Source organism: Vombatus ursinus, unplaced genomic scaffold, assembly GCF_900497805.2.
Source record: "Vombatus ursinus unplaced genomic scaffold, bare-nosed wombat genome assembly UNPS02014942.1, whole genome shotgun sequence".
NCBI lineage: Eukaryota > Metazoa > Chordata > Mammalia > Diprotodontia > Vombatidae > Vombatus > Vombatus ursinus.
Window position 1 is genome coordinate 2,699,886 of NW_020954720.1, and position 18,447 is coordinate 2,718,332.

The 18,447-nt window shown below is 37.5% G+C and overlaps 1 protein-coding gene across 9 annotated transcripts in view; it reads left to right on the plus strand.

The window, feature by feature from the left end:
* Positions 1-18,447, plus strand: part of RBM26 (RNA binding motif protein 26) — a 98,722-nt gene that overhangs the window by 61,220 nt on the left and 19,055 nt on the right. For all 9 annotated transcript variants that reach the window (XM_027844528.1, XM_027844532.1, XM_027844529.1 and 6 more), the window contains 4 exons: positions 7,863-7,991; positions 14,643-14,717; positions 15,798-15,965; positions 17,882-17,986. In XM_027844528.1, coding sequence (XP_027700329.1) covers positions 7,863-7,991; positions 14,643-14,717; positions 15,798-15,965; positions 17,882-17,986 — 477 coding nt within the window. The remainder of the gene's footprint in view (positions 1-7,862; positions 7,992-14,642; positions 14,718-15,797; positions 15,966-17,881; positions 17,987-18,447) is intronic.

Genomic DNA, 18,447 nt, shown 5'->3' on the forward strand with positions numbered 1-18,447 from the left:
ATAGCTAGTTAGTTGGGAGAGTTGAAATGGTAATCCTTAGGTCTCCTGATTATTAGTCTTTTCATCTTTCTGTCACACAGCTAATAAGAATATTCATTGAATCTCTAGGTTTACTCTACTTCTCTTCTTCTTTGGCTATTCTTGAATTTGCCAGTCCCAAGAATTTGGGATTCTCTTAATTACCACTGAACTTTCCAAGACCATACTTATATTCTTTTCTCAAACGATCTATTCCTCCCACATTCCTAATCTCTGTCAGTGTTATTATTTTCTAAGGTACAAAAAGCTTTAGTGCCTTGGTATAATTTTTAATTCATTCTCCTTATTTCCTATCACTTATATAGTTTGGTTGTTCTTTGTTTAAAAGTATCTTTGACTTAAACACCATTTTCTCTTATACCTACAACATCTTTCCATTACATCTGGATTATTGCAGTAGCTTCCTAAATCCAACCTCTCTTTCCCCTTCCCTCCAAGTATCTGCCTTGTTATTCAATACTATATTCCTGGGCCAGATTTATCTTCCTTAATCAACACTTTACTTTGTGTTAAATCTTCTGTGTGCAAACCTAAATGACTGTACTATATATTATTGCATTAAAACTTACATTCTTTCTCATGGCTTCCATAATTGGATCTGGCCATACCTAGTCAAATTCTTTCTCATTACTCAGTTTGCCTCCATTTTCTCACTGTATATTAACATGCTATGTTTATTTCTACCTCTGTGTATTCACTTAGGTCATTCTTCTTTAATTTTTTTCTACTTTATCCATATCTAGTCATCTGCTTATACTATGGGGCCTTCTTTAATTAACCCTGCCTGCTCTGGTCTTCCCTTCTATCCTGTCCTCAGAACTTCTACAGCATTTAATTATATTGCCTTGTGTCATAAACTGTTCTTTATGAAGGTTAATGTTGTCTGCCCCATTGGATTCTAGGCTCCTGAAGAGTGAGATTCATATTTCTTTGCAAGGGAGTCCAGTTTAATGTTCAGTACATATTAAGCACTCAATAAATACTTGTTTATTGATTACAGATGATCAGACCAGATTTCTAATTCAAGAAGTACTTCTGCTCTTCTAGATGCTTTTCAGGCATTTGATTAGATTGAAAATCTAACTAAAGCTGATTTGTATTTAAATAGTTCACTTTCATTCTGTATTGTACAAACTACAAATTTGTCAAAAAACTACACAAATAGGGTAAACTAAAATTTCCTTTGTCATTTTTTCCCAAGATTTCCAAAGGAAAGGGGGTAAACAAAATTGAGGTGGAAATATTATCCATTTCTAAGAGAACTGATTGCAGCTTGTGAAAAGTTATGTATTTACCCTCTTTGCCTTACTTGATAACTGAAAGTTCTGTGAATTAATCATACTAGGTACTACTCATGTTAGTGAAACATGCCTTTTTATTGTCACAGCATCTTAGAGCTAGAGGAGACCTCATAGATTATGGACAGAAGTCCCTCCTCATAGCTTCCCTGATAAGCGTTTATCTAACTTTGGCTTAAAGATCCTCACCTGCCACCTTTCAAGGAAGCTTTACTTTTGCACAGTTTTATTGTCTTAATTGTTAGATTGTGGGACTTTTTGTTTTTTAATTGAGCCAGAAACATACCTTTTTGCAGTGGAAGGTGCAGAGATTGTTTTTTCCAAATTTTACAAAAGCCAGTTAGACTTTCTATATCTTTTTCTCTTTGGGACTACCATTTACATTGGGGGTAGAAAATAGGATAAAAAGAGCAACAGAAAGATGGAGAATAGCAGACAGATGAAAAAATTTCATCAGTTCAAGAAACAAATTGCTATGATTCCTTCAAATATTAAGATCATGCTGTGGCCTCAATTTGGAGAAGTCTTTTAATTAGCCATCATTAACTTTTATGATTTAACGTGTTTGTGATACATTAGTTACAGTTTTATGTGTGATAGGCATACTGTTGATATAATCAATTTTTACACTACTTTTATAACTGTGGCAATATGTTGTAATAGAAAGATAACTGTGTTGGAACTGACTTATACTCCCCTCTCTTACCTTATGTTTTCAGTTTGTAATAAGGGGGATGATAATAAACTGGAGGCATAGGGGTATAGTGGCTAGAGAGCTGCCTTAGAGTCAGGAAGATCTGAATTCAAGTCCAGCCTTTGACACAGACTGACCATACGTTACTGAGCATATTACTAATTCTGCACCCTAGGCAGATTTCTTAAGACTAAGTAACAGAAGAGTTGCTGATGGGATTTGCTAGATGGACTTTCCTCATTGGAAGCTCCCTACATCAACAAAATCAGGTTTGGTCCAAAAATTAACAAAAAAGCAAGGTAAAACAAATTTCTGCTGTCTTTGAAGGGTTGTAATGAGGGAAGTAATATATTAACTAAAGCACTGTATAAATTTTACTTTGATCGGTCACTAACAAGCTATATCACCTTTGGCAAATGAACTAATTACTATGGACTTCGTTTTGCTCTTCTAGAAAGTGAAGGGGATGACTAGATGATCTTACCTGAAAGGGACCTTCAGCTCTTAAATTCTATGAATGTCTGTTGTGCATAGTAGTATACCTATATTGAAAGTGTTGCTTTAAGCATTTTATTTTGAATCAGTATAGAGCTGGGACAGGGAGCTCCCTGGAGAGGAACTCTACTAATGCAGGTTGGCAACCTTGAAGTTAGTGTTTTTCCTTCTAATTAACAAGTATCTACTCCTCATTCCCTGTCTTTCTCATCCTCCACAAAACAAAACAAAATCCGGAGCAGCAAATACACATAGTCAAGCAAAACAAATCCCTACCTTGTCCATGTCCAAAAATGCATGTCTTTTTTTTTTTTTTGGTAAGGCAGTTGGGGTTAAGTGACTTGCCCAAGGTCACACAGCTAGTATATGTCAGGTGTTTGGTCTGAGGCCAGATTTGAACTCAGGTCCTCCTGACTTCAGGACCGCTGCTCTATCCACCGCACCACCTAGCTGCCCCCAAAAATGCATGTCTTAAACCTCCATATCTAACCTATCACTCCTCTGTCAGAATGTGGACACTATTCTATATCTTTTGTCTTCTGGAATCATGGTTGATCATCACACGTTGATTGTAGCTCTTAACTCTTTGAGAATTGTTCATTTTCACAGTGCTCTAGTAGAAATTTTTTTCCTGGTTCTGTTCACTTCACTTTGCATTAATTAAGAGTGAGGTTTGAGTTTCACCTGCTCCCCCCACTTATGTGTTTGTATAGATTTCTACTTGCACTGCCTCAGATTATCTGAGAAAATAAGTCATCCTCCCCACCTCACTCCCTTCTTCTCTAGTCTATTCTTTTTTCTTTTACCTTTCCTTTCGTTTAAGATCATCACAACATAGCAAGGTATCTGAATGTCCTCTATCTTATTTGGTTCCTTCTATCAGCATTATTGTTCTTAGGGAATACTGAGAATAATGTATAACACCCTCCCCTTCCCAGTAGAATACAAACACTTTTTCCTCATAAAGTCTTCTCTGAATTTTTTGTATTTACTTTTTGTTTCTTTTATTCTGTGTTTTCGTTTCTAAATTCATACTCAATTCTGGTCTTTACATTAGGAATACTTGGAGAACTCTTTCTCTGTTTCATTAAAATTACATTTTCCTTCTTGTAGAATTAAGCTCAGCTTAATCCTATATTTTACGCCTTTTGGACTATTATTCCATGCATTCTGCTCCCTTCTAGTAGTATCTGCCAAATCTTGTGTGATCCTAATTGTGGTTACTTGGTACTTGAATTTTGCCTACTTGCAGTATTTTTCTTTCATCTAGAGCAGGCCTGCATAACCTGCGGCTGTAAGTGGCCCTTAGGCATGCCAAAGGATTTCAGGTTGCCTGAGAAAAATGTAGAGGATGTTTTCCTCTATATTTTTCATGGGAGGCTAGAAATCCTTTGGCATGCTATAAGCGACCTGTAAGCTGTAAGTTGTGTAGATCTGATCTAGAGGGTCTGGGTTTTGACTGTCACATTCCTAGAAGTTTCCATTTCGGGATTTCTTTCAGGAGGTGATTGGGGGATTCCCTCTCCCCACCCACACAATCCGTCACCCCTTTTGCTTTCTGGTTCTAAGATATCTGAGTACTTATAATTTCTTTTTCTTTTTAATTATTTTTAAATTTTTTTTTTTTTTTTAACAAGGCAGTTGGTATTAAGTGACTTGCCTAGGGTCACATAGCTAGTAAGTGTAAAGTATCTGGTCTGAGACTGGATTTGAACTCAGGTCCTCCTGACTCCAGGGCCAGTGCTGTATTCACTGTGCATCTAGCTGCCCTTTCTGATTTTTTGAAATGTGAGGTCTGGACTCTTTTGGTCATGAGTTTCAGGTAATTCAGTGTTTCTTACATTATTTCTCCTTGATTAGTGTTTTTGATTGGAGATACCATACATTTTCTTCTATTTTTTTCTATTGCTTCAATTTGTTTTAGTATTTCTTTCTGTCTCATAGAATTGTTAACTTCTATTTGGTCCATTCTGATTATCAGGGGCTCTGTTACTTGGGTAAGATTTTGTACCTCTTCTGAGTTACTAATTGTCTTTCCAAATCTCTCCTAGATAGCTCTCATTTCTTTTCCAGTTCTTTCCTTTATTGCTCTCATTTCATTTATTCTATTTTTAAATTCTATTTTTAAGAAGTCTTACATAATTTCTTTTAGCAATTCTAATTATTCTTATAGGCAAGATATATTTTTCTTGGAGGCTTTGCTTATAGATGTTTTGGAATTATTCCCCTCTTCTGCTTTTTTGCCATGGGCATCCATGGCCTCATAATAGTGTTTTATCTTTTTTGTGTGGTTATTCTTCCAGTAATATGTTCTGGACAACTTGGTGTTGCTAATTGGGAAGCTCAGAGGGGTGAGTCTATATTCTAGAACACTCTGAGTGACCTCTTTGTCCCCCCAGCTGCTTTTCTGGGAGGTGAGGGGACTATGTCCACAATCTCTTCTGGGAGAACCGAAGCTTAGAATTCTAGGCACTGAGTTTGGACTCCTCAGCTTTCTTGGAGACTACTCACTGTTGGCATGGATGGGGGCCTAAGTTTGAGATCATCTCTTAGTATCCCTGTGCTTCTGCCCTAGCTCCAGGCCATGAATGCTGAGTCAGAGCTTTTAGCCCTTATGGAAAGCTTACCTAACTAGGAGGCTCTGGGTGCTGAGTCTGAGCTTCTGGGCCCTCTAGAAGACCCAGCTCTGCTGGCTTGGTCTGGGGCCGAGTCCAAGATCAGCTTTGGGCATTTCTGTACTTCTAGTCTTGCTCTGGGCCCTTCACACCATATCTGCAGTATTGATCTCTCTGGGAGACAACCTATAAGGTTGCCTTAGCTTGGGGCCCTGATTTTGGGCCCTCTGGGAAACCCAGCACTACTGGCCTGGGCAGGGACTTGAGTCTGAGATCAACTTTGGGCATCTCTGCCCTGCTGGCCTACCTTAGGCCCTGAGTGTTGCATCCACATTCTCTGCCCTCTGGGAGTTTTGTGCTGCTGATCTAGCTCTGGGTTCTGGGCACTGAGTCTGGGCTCCTGGCCCTCTGAGAGACCCTTGCTTTTGAGCTGGGCCAGGGCCTAGGTCAGTGATCAGCTCTGGGTGTCCTGCTCTGTTGGCCTTGCTCTGAGCCCTGGAAGCTAAGTCCATAATCCCAAACTGCTCCTATTCCATAGTTCGTATTCTGGTTTCTTGTTTATAGGTCAGATTTGTGATCTTGGGCTGGACAAATAACTTATTGCAGTTTTTTCCATTTCCTGATCACTTCTGGGTCTGTCACTCTTTTTAGGTCAATGGAGTAGTTTTGGCAGGAGCTGGGCTGCACTCCTCCTACTCTGCTGTCTTGGCAGGTCTCCTCTCCAACTTAACAGTCTTAAAAGAGTTGCCTAGAGCAGTGAAAGGTTAAGTTACTTGCCCAGGGTCACACTGCCAGTATATGTTAGAAGCAGTATTGGAACCCAGGTCTTCCTATCTTCAAGGCCAGTTTTCTCTGTCTACCATGCCATGATTCCTCACGTTATCATGAATATAGGTATTAAAATAGCACGCCTTTGTATTGTAGCCATATTGGTATTTGCAACAGAGGCCTGTTTATGAAAATGTGGTGCTTCCTTATTTTTAGATGATAGTGATAATGAAAAGGTAGTATACATATGGTGCTTTGATGACTTAATTTGAGTTATACTTTTATTATATTAAATTTAGTATTTGCAGAGTACTGTTTTCTTCATTTTTCTTCAAGAGAAAAACTAGGTTTCTTTTCCTTTGTAAGTTATTGCTGCATGGTTTACCTAAATCAAGTGTAGGTGATCCTTTTCCTGTTGAGAGCTTATGTGGTGCAGTGTGGGACGAAAACCTAGCTCTCAGCCAAATTGAAGCAAAAAAAATGTATAATTGAAAAAAAAGAAAAAAAAGAAAAAAATTGCACAAATCTACCTGATTTTAAAATTTTGAACAAATTATACCACATATATTTAAAATACATACAACAAATACATACCACAAACATTAAAAAATATTTAAATTCATATCATGGCTACTGGTGAATGTAAAGGAAGGGTAAAAAGGAAAAGAGGGAGAAGAAGAGTGGATAATTGACCAATAAAAGAGATAGGCATAAAGAAAAAGAGATAGACCAAAGAAGTAGGAGAAGAAAAGAGGACCTGTTAGTTGGTTGGAAGGTATTAGTAAAATTTCACATCACTCTCAGCATTCAGGAAGGTTTTTTTCTCATGAATTTCTGGAATACAAATTAGTCAAAACCATAGCATCATTTAAGATCTCTCTGAAAAGGAGACAACATGCTACTAAGGAGGTTGGGGAAATATTCTTTATTATTTCAGCTTTCATTTCACTATCTCACCCTCCTTTCCATTACCTGGGGTCATACTGTCTTCCTAGGAATTTAGAAAGTGCTACTACATTTCTTAACAAAGAAAAATATATTAGCAGAGTGATGATAGGAGTTCTTTCTTTATTTCCACTTCCTGCCCTTGATTTGTGTTGTGACCTTTAGGGTGTTGCTGCCTCTGTTCCTTAGATATGTTAAAATAGCTGATACTCTTGAAGATACTCTTCAAGGCCTTTTCTTTTTTCATTAAGAACTTTAGAATTAGTATAACCATAGCAAGGGACTGTGATCATAGTTTCTGAATCTGAAATGAAGTATGTGTAATCTTGAAATTGTGAATATCCAGGAAATGCCTGGGATTATTTTCTTTCTAACTTTAGGAGACAGTGGCCAGATCAATATTAACTTAACATTTAATTCACACTTCATGTGTATTTTACCTAATAAAGCCTTTTAAAAAAGACTGAGTTAATGTTCTTTACCACTAGTGACACAGAATAAGTTTGATCCCTAATCCCATTTGACTGTAGTATAATCAATGCTCAATTAGCAAACAGTAAACAGAAAATTTATAAATAGTATCTGTGATATGTAATTCAATTGTGGTAGAAGAATACACATGCTTATATTTTATTTCAAGATTATAATTGTAGTTTTAGATGTCATTTGAATGAAGGTTTTCAGTAATCATATATATTGTTATTGTAGTTATCAGACTTTTTTGCCTTCAAATTGTGCTTTCCTTATTTCTCCCTGACACTGCTCCCCACTCCTCCCAATCCGTTTTTGCTCAGATAAGATTCTTGTAAAATTTCTTACTTAGGGAAAATGTACCATTGATTTCCCTTTACTGTTTAATGTGAAATTTGTGTTAATATGATTTCTCAGTGATATTATTACATTTTAGATATCTAAGATACTCATTTTAAAATGGAGTATTAAAACAGAGTCTAAGTTTTTTGTAGGAAACAACAGATATAAGAGAAAATAATTAATTTGTGTTGTTAGGTGTTGTCTACTTCTACTGGCCTCACAAAAACAGTGTACAATCCAGCTGCTTTGAAAGCTGCGCAGAAATCCTTACCTGCTGTTTCCATCTCTACATTAGATAACAGCGAAGCACAGAAAAAAAAACAGGTAAATCAAATTGAGATGTTGCAAAGGTTTGTTTGCAGAAAGCTTCTTTATAATTGGTTTTTATGTTTGTTTTCTTAGGCCTAATTAGGGCAGGACCAAAAAAAAAAAACCCAAACCTTTTAAATTAGTATGTAGATCTTGGGCAAGTCATGTTCATTTAAAAAACATTAGTTTTAATAAATTTGCCAGTGTAGTGCATCTTTATAATTTCCATCTAGCATAGGATCACAGATTTATAGGTAGAAGGGTTATCAGGTTGAACCCCCTTTTAAAATTAAAGTGTTCTTGACTCCAGGTCCAGTGCTCTATCCCTTCTATACTACATTGCAAACAATAATCAGCCAGTATTTCGTAAGTACCTAGTATGTGCTAAGTACTGTGGATACAAGTACAATTTGTGAAATTGCCTGCTGGCAATGAACTTCTTTTTTTTTTTTTTTTTTTTTTTTGCTTTTTGCTTTTTGCCTTTTGCTAGGCAGTTGGGGTTAAGTGACTTGCCCAGAGTCACACAGCTAGTACATGTTGTGTGTTGTGTGACTGAGACAGGATTTGAATTCGGGTCCTCCTGCTCTATCCACTGCGCCACCTAGCTGCTCGAACTTGTCTTCTAATTGGGAAAACAAGTTCATATAAAATCTATACAGCATAAATATAAAGTTTATTTAGACACATACATACACACACAAAATAGTTAGATATAAATATGAATATAACGTTGTAAGGGAGGTCATTAGTAATTGAAATTTGTGTGGGGAACCGGAAAACTTTCATGCAGAAGATTGTGCCTCAACTATTCTTGACAGGACTCTGAGGTACAATGGTAAAGATGAGGGTATACATTTCAGGAATAGCGGAACATCCAGAGCATTAGCATGAAGAAGGAAAATGGACTGTCATATGTGAGGAATAAAGAGATGGTCATTTTGGCTGGATTATAACATTAATTATTTGTTAAGGTCTTACTATGCAAAGAAAGGCAAAAGACAGTCAAATTTCAAGGAATCATAGTCTAATGGGGGAGAGAACATGTAAACAGCAGTGTGTGAGTGAGATTTATTCAGGATAAATTGGAGGTTATCAACAGCACAGATGGAACAGTACAAATGGAAAGTACTAACGTTAAAAAGGACCAAAAAAGATTTCTTATAGAAGGTGGGATCTTAACTGGGACTTGAAAGAAGCCAGGAGGTGGAGATGATGCAGGAGAACATTCCATGAAGAAAGAACAAGCAGTGAAAATGCCTGGGGTCGGGAGATGGAATGTTTTGTTTGAAGAAGGACAAAGAGGCCAGTGTCACTGGATCAAAGAGTATGTAGGGGAAGGGAGGGGGGAGAGAAGGTCATCTGAAAAAGACTGAACAGGTAGAAAAGGACCATATTATGTGGGCATTGAATGCCAGTCAGAGGATTTTATATTTCATCTTGGAGTGATGTGGAGCCACTGGAATTTATTTGGGTGGGGTGAGAGTGGTGCTTTAGGATGTTGGGACCTGTGCTTTAGGATGATCACTTTGACACTGAGTGGAGGATGGGTGGGGAAGCGAAGAGACTTGGATCAAGCAACAAGACAAACCAGCAGGCTAATTCTGTTTTATACTACAGGCATGATGCAGTGAGGGCCCGTACCAGGACGATGGCAGTGTCAGAGAACAGAAGGGGCATGCGTACAAGGTGTTAGGAATGTAGAAGGGACTTGACTTGGTAATAGATGGGATATGGTGCAGTAATAGAGAGTGAGGAGTCAAGGATGACACTCAGGTTGTGAGCCTGGATGACTGGGAGGATGGAGGTACCTTCAACAATAATAAAAAAATTAGAAAGAGGGGAGGGCTTGGGAAAAGATAATGATTTCTTTCTGAATATGTTAAGTTTAAGATGAATATAGGACCTTCTTTTTGAGATGTTTTTAATGGGAACTGGGGAAGTAAGACTGGAGGTCAGCAGAGATATTAGGGCTGAATAAGTAGATTGGAGGAACATCAGTACAGAGACGAGTCTGTGAGAGCTGATAAGATTGAGAAGAGGAGAGGGCCCAGGATAACCCTGTGGGTACCCAAGGTTAGCACCTATGGTCTGAATGAAGATTCTCCCAAAAGATTCTCAGAAAGAGTAGTTAGATAAGTAGAAGGAAAGAGAAATGTCACAAAAGCCTGGTGAGAACAAAGTATCAAAGAGAAGAGGGTGATCAACAGTGTCAGAGACTGCAGAAATGTTGAAGATTAAGAAAAGGCAGTTCAATTTGACAAATAACAGATTATTGATAATTTTGGAGACAACAGTTTCTGTTGAACAACAGGGCCAATATCCAGACTAAAAGTAGATAAGAAAAGATTGAGAGGAAAGAAGGTGGAAACACCTATTGAAATGGCATTCTCAAAGAGTTTAGCCATAAAAGGGAGGGGAGATATGAGACAGTAGCTAGTTGGGGATTCCTTGATCAAATGAAGATGTTATGAGGATATGAGAGCTATAGATATGTTTGTAGGCACATGGGGAAGTAGAGAATAGATCAAGAGAGGTTTGGATAGAGTGGGCAGTCTACTAGAGGCCACAGGGTAAAATGAGTTCACTTTTATTTGTAGCCTTGTCAAGGCGAAGGATCACCTCATCATGTGAGAGATAATGGCAGAAGGCATCTAGGTGATGTGGGATGAGGAGAAGGGGAGAAGTGGGAGCTCTCGTTTTTCAGTGAAGTATGAGGAAAGGTTTTCTTAGCTTAGTGGGTACATGAGAAGAGCTAAGGAAAGTTTGAGACAGGATGAAAAGCTGCTGTGGAAAAGCTGCTGTGGCAAGTGAGTCAATTGGAGAGGTGTAAAAGGATTGCCTTGCTGTAATGGGGGCCCAGTGGAGATTATGTAGCATAGGTTTGTAGTGGATTCAGTCAGCAAGGTTATATAATTTTCTCAACTTAATTTGGCAACATGTAAGTAGGAGTGAAAACAGCCCATGGTGGAAGTAATCTAAGTTGTTTGTTAGGGAAAGACCAGCAGTAAGGTGAAAGGACAAGGAGTATCTGAGAAAAAGACAATGTAGAATTGAACTGGTTCAATGATAAGGAAGGAGAGGTTCCACAACAAGGTGCAGAGGTTATCACGTGGTATAGAAATTTAGAGGTTAAGGGATTAGAGGTCTTAGTGAGAATGAAGAACAGGTTTCAGGGTTGTAACACAGAGGGAGAAGTATAATGTTAACTTAATCTGATTGTGATCAGATTAGGGAATTTTAACATTCATAAACATGGAAGTGGCACAGTTGTCAGTGATGGTGAGACCAAGAATATAATCATCTCTGTATCTAGCTGTGGTGGTGTGGAGAAGTAAGTCATAGGAAAGGAGCAAGTTGAGAAACTGGGGGAGTAAGGAAGGGTGTTGGAATATTAAATACCAATGTTGAAATCTCCAAGTATAGAGAATGCTGTGAGGAGAGGCTCCTAAGTGGTTTTGTTGGAGGGAGAACCTAGAAGAAGCAAAGAGTATTCCAACTTCTCTACCTAGTCCAGGGAGTTGTGGGGGAATAGGAGGAGGATGAGTGAAAGGGCAGCCAGGCAAGCTGTGTAATCAAGATGGGGTCAGGTCTCAATGGGAGAAGATAAAATCAGAAGATAAAAGGAATGGGAAAGGAAAAGATTTAACATGAAAACAAGTTTATTTTCTATGGGAGTAAGTATTCCAAAGAACATATAGGAGGGAGTGGATAGCTTTAGAGTAGAATATTGGGGACTTGGGTTGAGAGGGATAGGAATAAGGGAGCCAATAAGTAGGAGGTAGAGAATGAGGTTTGAATAATGACAGTCAAGGGTTCAGGATCACTGAGATTCTTAAAAGGTGTGACTAGGTGAGAGTTTGTTAGTTATAGAGGAATGAGTTCATGTGTATTATAAACATTGCTAGGAGTTTGACCCCAGGATTGAGTTCTCTCAGGGTGTTAGGCAGCTTATGAGAGGACAAGTTAGCTGAGGGAACAAGTTAGAATTAGCTGTTGGAATGGCATTTCTTTCCTATCCCTTCAGGCAGTCCAGGCCAAGGAGGAATGATGTTTGTTTCTCTATCCCCTGCAGGCTGGAAGGGTTTTCTGTAAGTAGGAAGAGGGCAGTCTAGGAGACCAGGCAGGCAATGGAATGGCATCTTTCTGTCTCATGCAGATAGGAGTGATGCCCCACAAGTAGGAAGAGACCAGTACATGTTGGAATGGTATCTCTCTTATACCCTGGGAGAAAAAAGAGCCAACCTAGGAGATCAGGCACACAAAGGAATCACATCTCTCTGATCTCAAGCAGATAGGAAGAGTCAGTCTAGGAGACCAGTATTCATTAATGTACACAGTGCAGGAGAGGGGATAATGTCAAACAAAGCTAGAAAGATAGGTTGGGGCCAGGCTGTGAAGAAATTTGAAAGCTAAACAAAAGTATTTGTATTTTATCCTAGAAGCGGTAGCAAGCTGTTATATTTGTTTGAAGAAGGGAGTCACAGGTTACTTTGGCGGCAGTCTACAGGATGTACTAGAGTAGTGAAAGACTTGAGGCAGGACCACCAATTAGAAGGCTATTGTAATAATCTAATAGATGAAGCTGAACTAAGGTGGTGAAAAAGGGGTCCAATGAGAGAGATGTTGGGAAGGCAGAAATGGCAAGATTTGGTATCTGATTGGATTTGTGAAGTGAGGATGGGTGAGGTGTTCAAGATAATATGGAATTATAAATCTTAGACCCTGGAAAGATTAGAGGGAATGAGTTCAATTTTAAACATACTGAATTTTAGATGTCTCTAGGACATTAATTTGAAATATCCAGTAGGCAATTGGTAATGTAGGTCTGGGGACAATAGATTGGTGAATCTTCTTCATCGAGATGATAGTTAAACTCATGGAAATTGAAAAGGTTACTATGAGAAGATAAGAGAAAAGAAGAGGGCATAGAACAGAACCTCAGGGAACATGCACAATGAGAAGGCTGTAGATGATTTAATGATAAGCCAGTAAGATAGGATGTAGATGATAACCCAAAAAAGAGACTGAGAAGGAGCAATCAGACTGGTAGGAAGCATAAGAAGGAGAGATTAGAGTCTCTAAAATCCACAAAGGAGGGAAGAGACAGCAGTCAACTATGTCAGATGCAGCAAATAAGATGAGAAGACTGAAGAATGAGAAAGGACCATCAAATTTGGCAATTAAGACATCATTGGTCACTTTGAAGTGAACAGTTTCGGTTGACCCATGAGATGTAAAGCTGGATTGATAAAGAATTGAAGAATGAAGTTAATAAGAAAAGAGGAATTTAAGATAGCTAGTGTAGACAGCACTTTCAAGGACTTGGGCTGAGTAAGGGAGGACAGAAAAGGACATTAGCTCGAGGGAATGGCAGAGTTGATCGAAGATTTTTAAGCAGATGGAGGAGACTTGGACATATTTGAAGGCATTTGGGAATGACCCACTTGATCTAGAGAGGAGGGAGATTCATGCAAGAGAGGGAGATGATTGCGTATGCAGTTTACTAGAGAAGATGAGGGGGGATGGCATCGAGTGCAAATATAGAGGGGTTGACTTTGGCAAGGAAAAGGGCAACCTCTTAGTCAGAGCCTGAGGGAAATGAGACTTTTCTTTGATTAAAATACATAGCCAAAATAAGACCAAGCTTAATAATTTGATATTCTTAATAAGTGTGATTCTTAGCTTGGTTCAGTGCTATTTTAACATTTTTATTATTGATTTGGGTAAAAGGCATAACTAACATAGTAATCAAACTTGCAGATTATACAAAGTTGTGAGGATGAGGGGTCAGTGAGATATTCACGATTATAGTGATAGAAACTATCTAGGATATTAATAGGTTAGAGCATTGAGCCTTAATTCAGTAAGATTAAAAATAAGTAAAATCCTACATTTGGATTCAGAAAGGGAACATCACAAATACAAGTGCAGGCAGGGACATAATTATACAACAGTTTATCTGAAAAAGATATTTGGGATTTAGTGGACTGTCAGCTCAAGATGAGTTGTCTTGGGAGTTGTCTTGGTTGTCTTGAGAGGCATAGCTTTGTGGAGTAAAGAGGTGATCATCTCTCTGTACTCTGCCCTGTCAGACCACATCTGGAGCATTGTACTCAATTCTGGGTGCTACAGTTTAGGAAGGACAGAGAAGCTGGAGAATATCCAGAGGAAGGCAACCAGAAGGTGAAGGCCCTGGAGTCCGTGTCATATGAAGAGGAAGGCACAGAAGAGAAGACTCAGTGGGGACACCATAGCTGGCTTCAAGTATTTGAAGGATTGTTATGTGGAGGGAGGGATTTTGTGTTTGAGGACAGAACTAGAAGCAGTGGGTGGAAGTTGCAGAGAGGATAAGTCATGCTTGATATCAGGAAAAGCTTGCTAACAAATAGAGTTGTCTCTAGCAGTCTGCGTCAGGAGGTCTCCTCAGGAGAGGTCTTAAAGCAGCGGCTTGAAGAGTATGGAATATTGGGAGTTCTCTTGGTGGAGATTTTGGGATCCTGTCAACTCTTGAACCATAATACATATACTTTGGAATTGCTATATTTTATGTTTAATTTTATTTAATAAAGCTAGACTTGACCATTTTCCAAATAAACATATTTTTGGGGAGAAATGTATATTGATACTTTGTGATTTTTTTTCCTCTTACTCTGTCTTTCCTTATAGGAAGCACTAAAATTGCAACAGGATGTGAGAAAAAAGAAGCAAGAGATTTTAGAAAAGCACATTGAAACACAGAAGGTAACATGTCAGTTTAATTTGAGGATACATTTACGTGTGGTTTCTAGTTTTCTATGAGTTTTAATTCTACTTTAATAAGTTAATATTTATTTTAAAAATTACTCGGAAGCACAGTGTTTATCTTGGTTAGATGCAATTGTAAAGGACAACAGTGAGAAAAAATTGGTAGTTTCCATGTGCACATGCTGTATTTCTCTGGTTCTTTGTTTAAAAAATGAATCAAGGACACATGGAATTACTGTAGACTTCTTGAATTTCTGTTCCATGATATTGATATGAGCATTTCTTGATCATTTGAAGTCTTAGCAAAAATAGTGTCATGAGTAAATTAAAATTATGAGTGGCCCTAAATCATTTAGATTTATCTTTGGAATTGTACTTAATTTCATTAAGTGTGTGATTTATAATTAAAATTCACAGTTCTTTAAATGACTGTTCAGTTTTAACTCAAAAAACTACTATTTGAGGCTATTATTTGTAAAAGTTGTAAGCATTAGGGGAAAAAAGTGAATCCATCTTCATTGAGAGGGACATGAAAAGATATTTTACTTCCTTGTCATGTACACTTCTGCCATGTTCCCTGTGTTAGGTGAAGAGTACTGCTCTTTTGATTAATTCAGAGCATAAGCTACCCTTTCCAAGCTTATTAACTATCTGATTCACATTTCTCCAAAAAAGGAAGCAATTAAAGTTTTTGATTTGCAACTTACAAGGGAGGAAAACTTAAACCTGTTTTCCTTATGTGGCTTTTTCTGCATTCCAAATGGAGTAAAAATGTGCAGGAAAGGTGACACCCTTATTAAAGTATATAAAAACAGAACTGAGAACTTGATTTTTGCATAATTTCAAATTGTTTTAATGCCCAGTTGTTAAGAGGTTTAAAAAATCATTTTAATCCATTGAAATAAATCTGAACATTTCAGTTGAGGACCATCCATAGTCTGAATTTACTAACATTTTGATGTTTATATGTATATATTCATTTAAAATGTGTGTTCTTTCCTATTCTTTACTGTACTATGTAAATACCTTTGTTTATATTTTCCTTTAACAATTTAATAAATTTAAAAAATTTGATAGATGTTAATTTCAAAACTGGAGAAAAACAAAGCAATGAAGTCTGAAGATAAGGCAGAAATAATGAAAACTTTGGAGGCATTGACGAATAGCATTACTAAATTAAAAGATGAGTTGAAAGCTGTTTCATCTGGAAGCTCCCTTCCCAAAAGTGTGAAAACCAAAGCTCAGGTACTTTATTCAATTAAAAGTTAAAATGAATTGTATCTCAGTCATCTCTGTAGCATGCTAATGCATTATCTGTAAAAACATACTAATGACATAATGTCATTTTTAATAAAGCCATTCCCTAGGAAGTTCAGCATAGTTTTCTTATTTTCATATTTTAGGTAATAATCTCATGAAAATGATGGTGTTATTCCAATTTTATTTTAAAAGTTTGGAGCTTAATGAAGACTATTAAGTGAGTCAAGGGATAACTAAGCAGTAGAATCTAAATCTTTTGACTGTCTTTTTTCCTTACTTTAAGTATTAGAAATTATTTATCGTTTAGAGCTGTATGCTGGGACAGTCACATCCAAACTGATCACAACCAAATTCTGTAACCCAAACAAAGAACCTTATGGTGAAAACTTCAGTTCTCAGGGCTTTCTGGTGTAACTTTGTTAGACAGTTAAAGGATTTCAATCTGTGATTTTACCATGTAGAAACTCCCTCTGCTGTTGCACATCAGCAACTCACCTGTAACTAGAGTCTTAGATAATTATCTGAGATACTGATAGGTGAAGTGACTTGTCTTTAGTCCCTATAAGCTAGTTTGTTTCAGAACCAAGACTTGTATCCAGATCTTTCCAGTTGCAAGTTTTATTCACTTTACCTCTCTGGGGTACTGGTAGTATTACAGAAATAGCTCACAATCAGTCCTGAGAAATTGAGTTTTCTAGTTGCATGCTTGACATTATGATGTTGAAATTGAGGCAGTGGGATTGTCAGTAAGTCCAGTCTTTCCAGTCACACCTCTGACACTTGTTGGACAAGTCACCTTACTGATCCTCAGTTTCCATTTTCTTTAAAAGTGACATAGTATCTGTGGTTGCTATTTCAAAGAGTTAGTGTGAGGTTCAAATGACATTTATGTAAAGTTGTTTGTAGATTTTCTAGTGATATATAAATGTCAGCTGTTGATGTTAAAATTATAACCATATCCACATTCCCTCATTTTTCACAAAATAAAAAAGTACTGAGTATATGACAGTTGTTGTGTGTCCTAGACTTGTATGCTATGGAACTCTACATTTTAAGGAATTCTTGAAATATGAAAATTTTCAAATGTTATGGATAAATGAAGTGAAATCCTGAAGACCTATCACTTCCTTTTCCCCCAAATGTTCTTTGTAATAACTCTTGTTTCAGTACTGGTTCTGAAGCACCTATATGTAGGACAGTGTGCTAGATAAAAAGTTATATAAAATAGTTCCTAATTACAGTTTGATAGGGGAGATAACATGTCTATAGTTCTCTTATCTTTTAAGACCATATGTAAGTGCCATCGAAATGCAAAGGATAAAGAGATGAAGGCTGTTGAAGGTGGAATCTGGGAATAATTGTGGAAGGAGTTTGAAGCTTTTGATTTGGGCCTTGAGGGAATAGGTAGTATCTTACTCCTTTAGGAATTCTCAGAAGCCTCCAGGCTACATGTCAAGAATGCCTTTATTTACAGTGTTAGATTGACCATATTTCTCTGGCCCTTGATTAGTTTTGTCTCGTCTTTATAAATTTTTTAACCTAAAATGAGTACCAAATAAATTGACTCGTTAACCAGTAAGTATTTATTTAGCCTCTCCTATGTGCCCAGGACTCTGCAAGGTCCTTTGGGCAGTGCAGGGTAGAGTGGAGAATGCAGATAAAGTATAAGACTTGTCCCTAAATGCAACAGACAATGTACAGGAGAATATAAATTAAGTGATACAGATTATAAGAACTATAGAATTTCAAAGCAGAAAATGATTAATGAATGCTGAAGTTGGCAGGGGAAACTTCATGAAGAAATTGAGTTAGGTCTTGAAGGGTTAGGTAAGATTCTAATAGATGGGAGGGAGTTATAAATGTAAACAAATACCTCACCTGTAGTCTTGATAATATTTCAGATGCAGAAAGAATTGCTGGACACAGAGCTGGATTTGTATAAGAAGATGCAGGCTGGAGAAGAAGTCACTGAACTTAGGAGAAAATACACAGAACTACAGCTTGAAGTATGTTTCATCAGTATCATAAGACAAAAGGGAACCTGTAATAGTCTTTTTCAAAAATGTTGCTTCTGTATTTGATAGCAGTGATTAATACCTGCCATGTGTTCTGGGGCATGGCACACCCACCGTGGCCTCACATTTTCTTTCAGCATTTGAGTGTACAGAGAATTGGGGCATATAAAGTTTAAATTACAGGCCCTGTTTTTCTGGTGCTTAGATTAGTAGAGGGTAAGGAAGAAAAAAAGCATGAATGTACTCTTTGTGACTCCAGTTTCCATATTTTGGAGTCTGGGTTTAGAAGAAGGAAGTAAGAAAAGTATGTTGATAGGCTAGGTAGGAGAGAGGGATCAAAGTAGTGCCTTGTGTCATCATCTCAGTCCACACCTGTATTGTTGTTGTTTTTTTTTTTTTACTTGTATGACAAACACATGTTGGGATATAGTCTTTGGAAGATCATAGTCCTA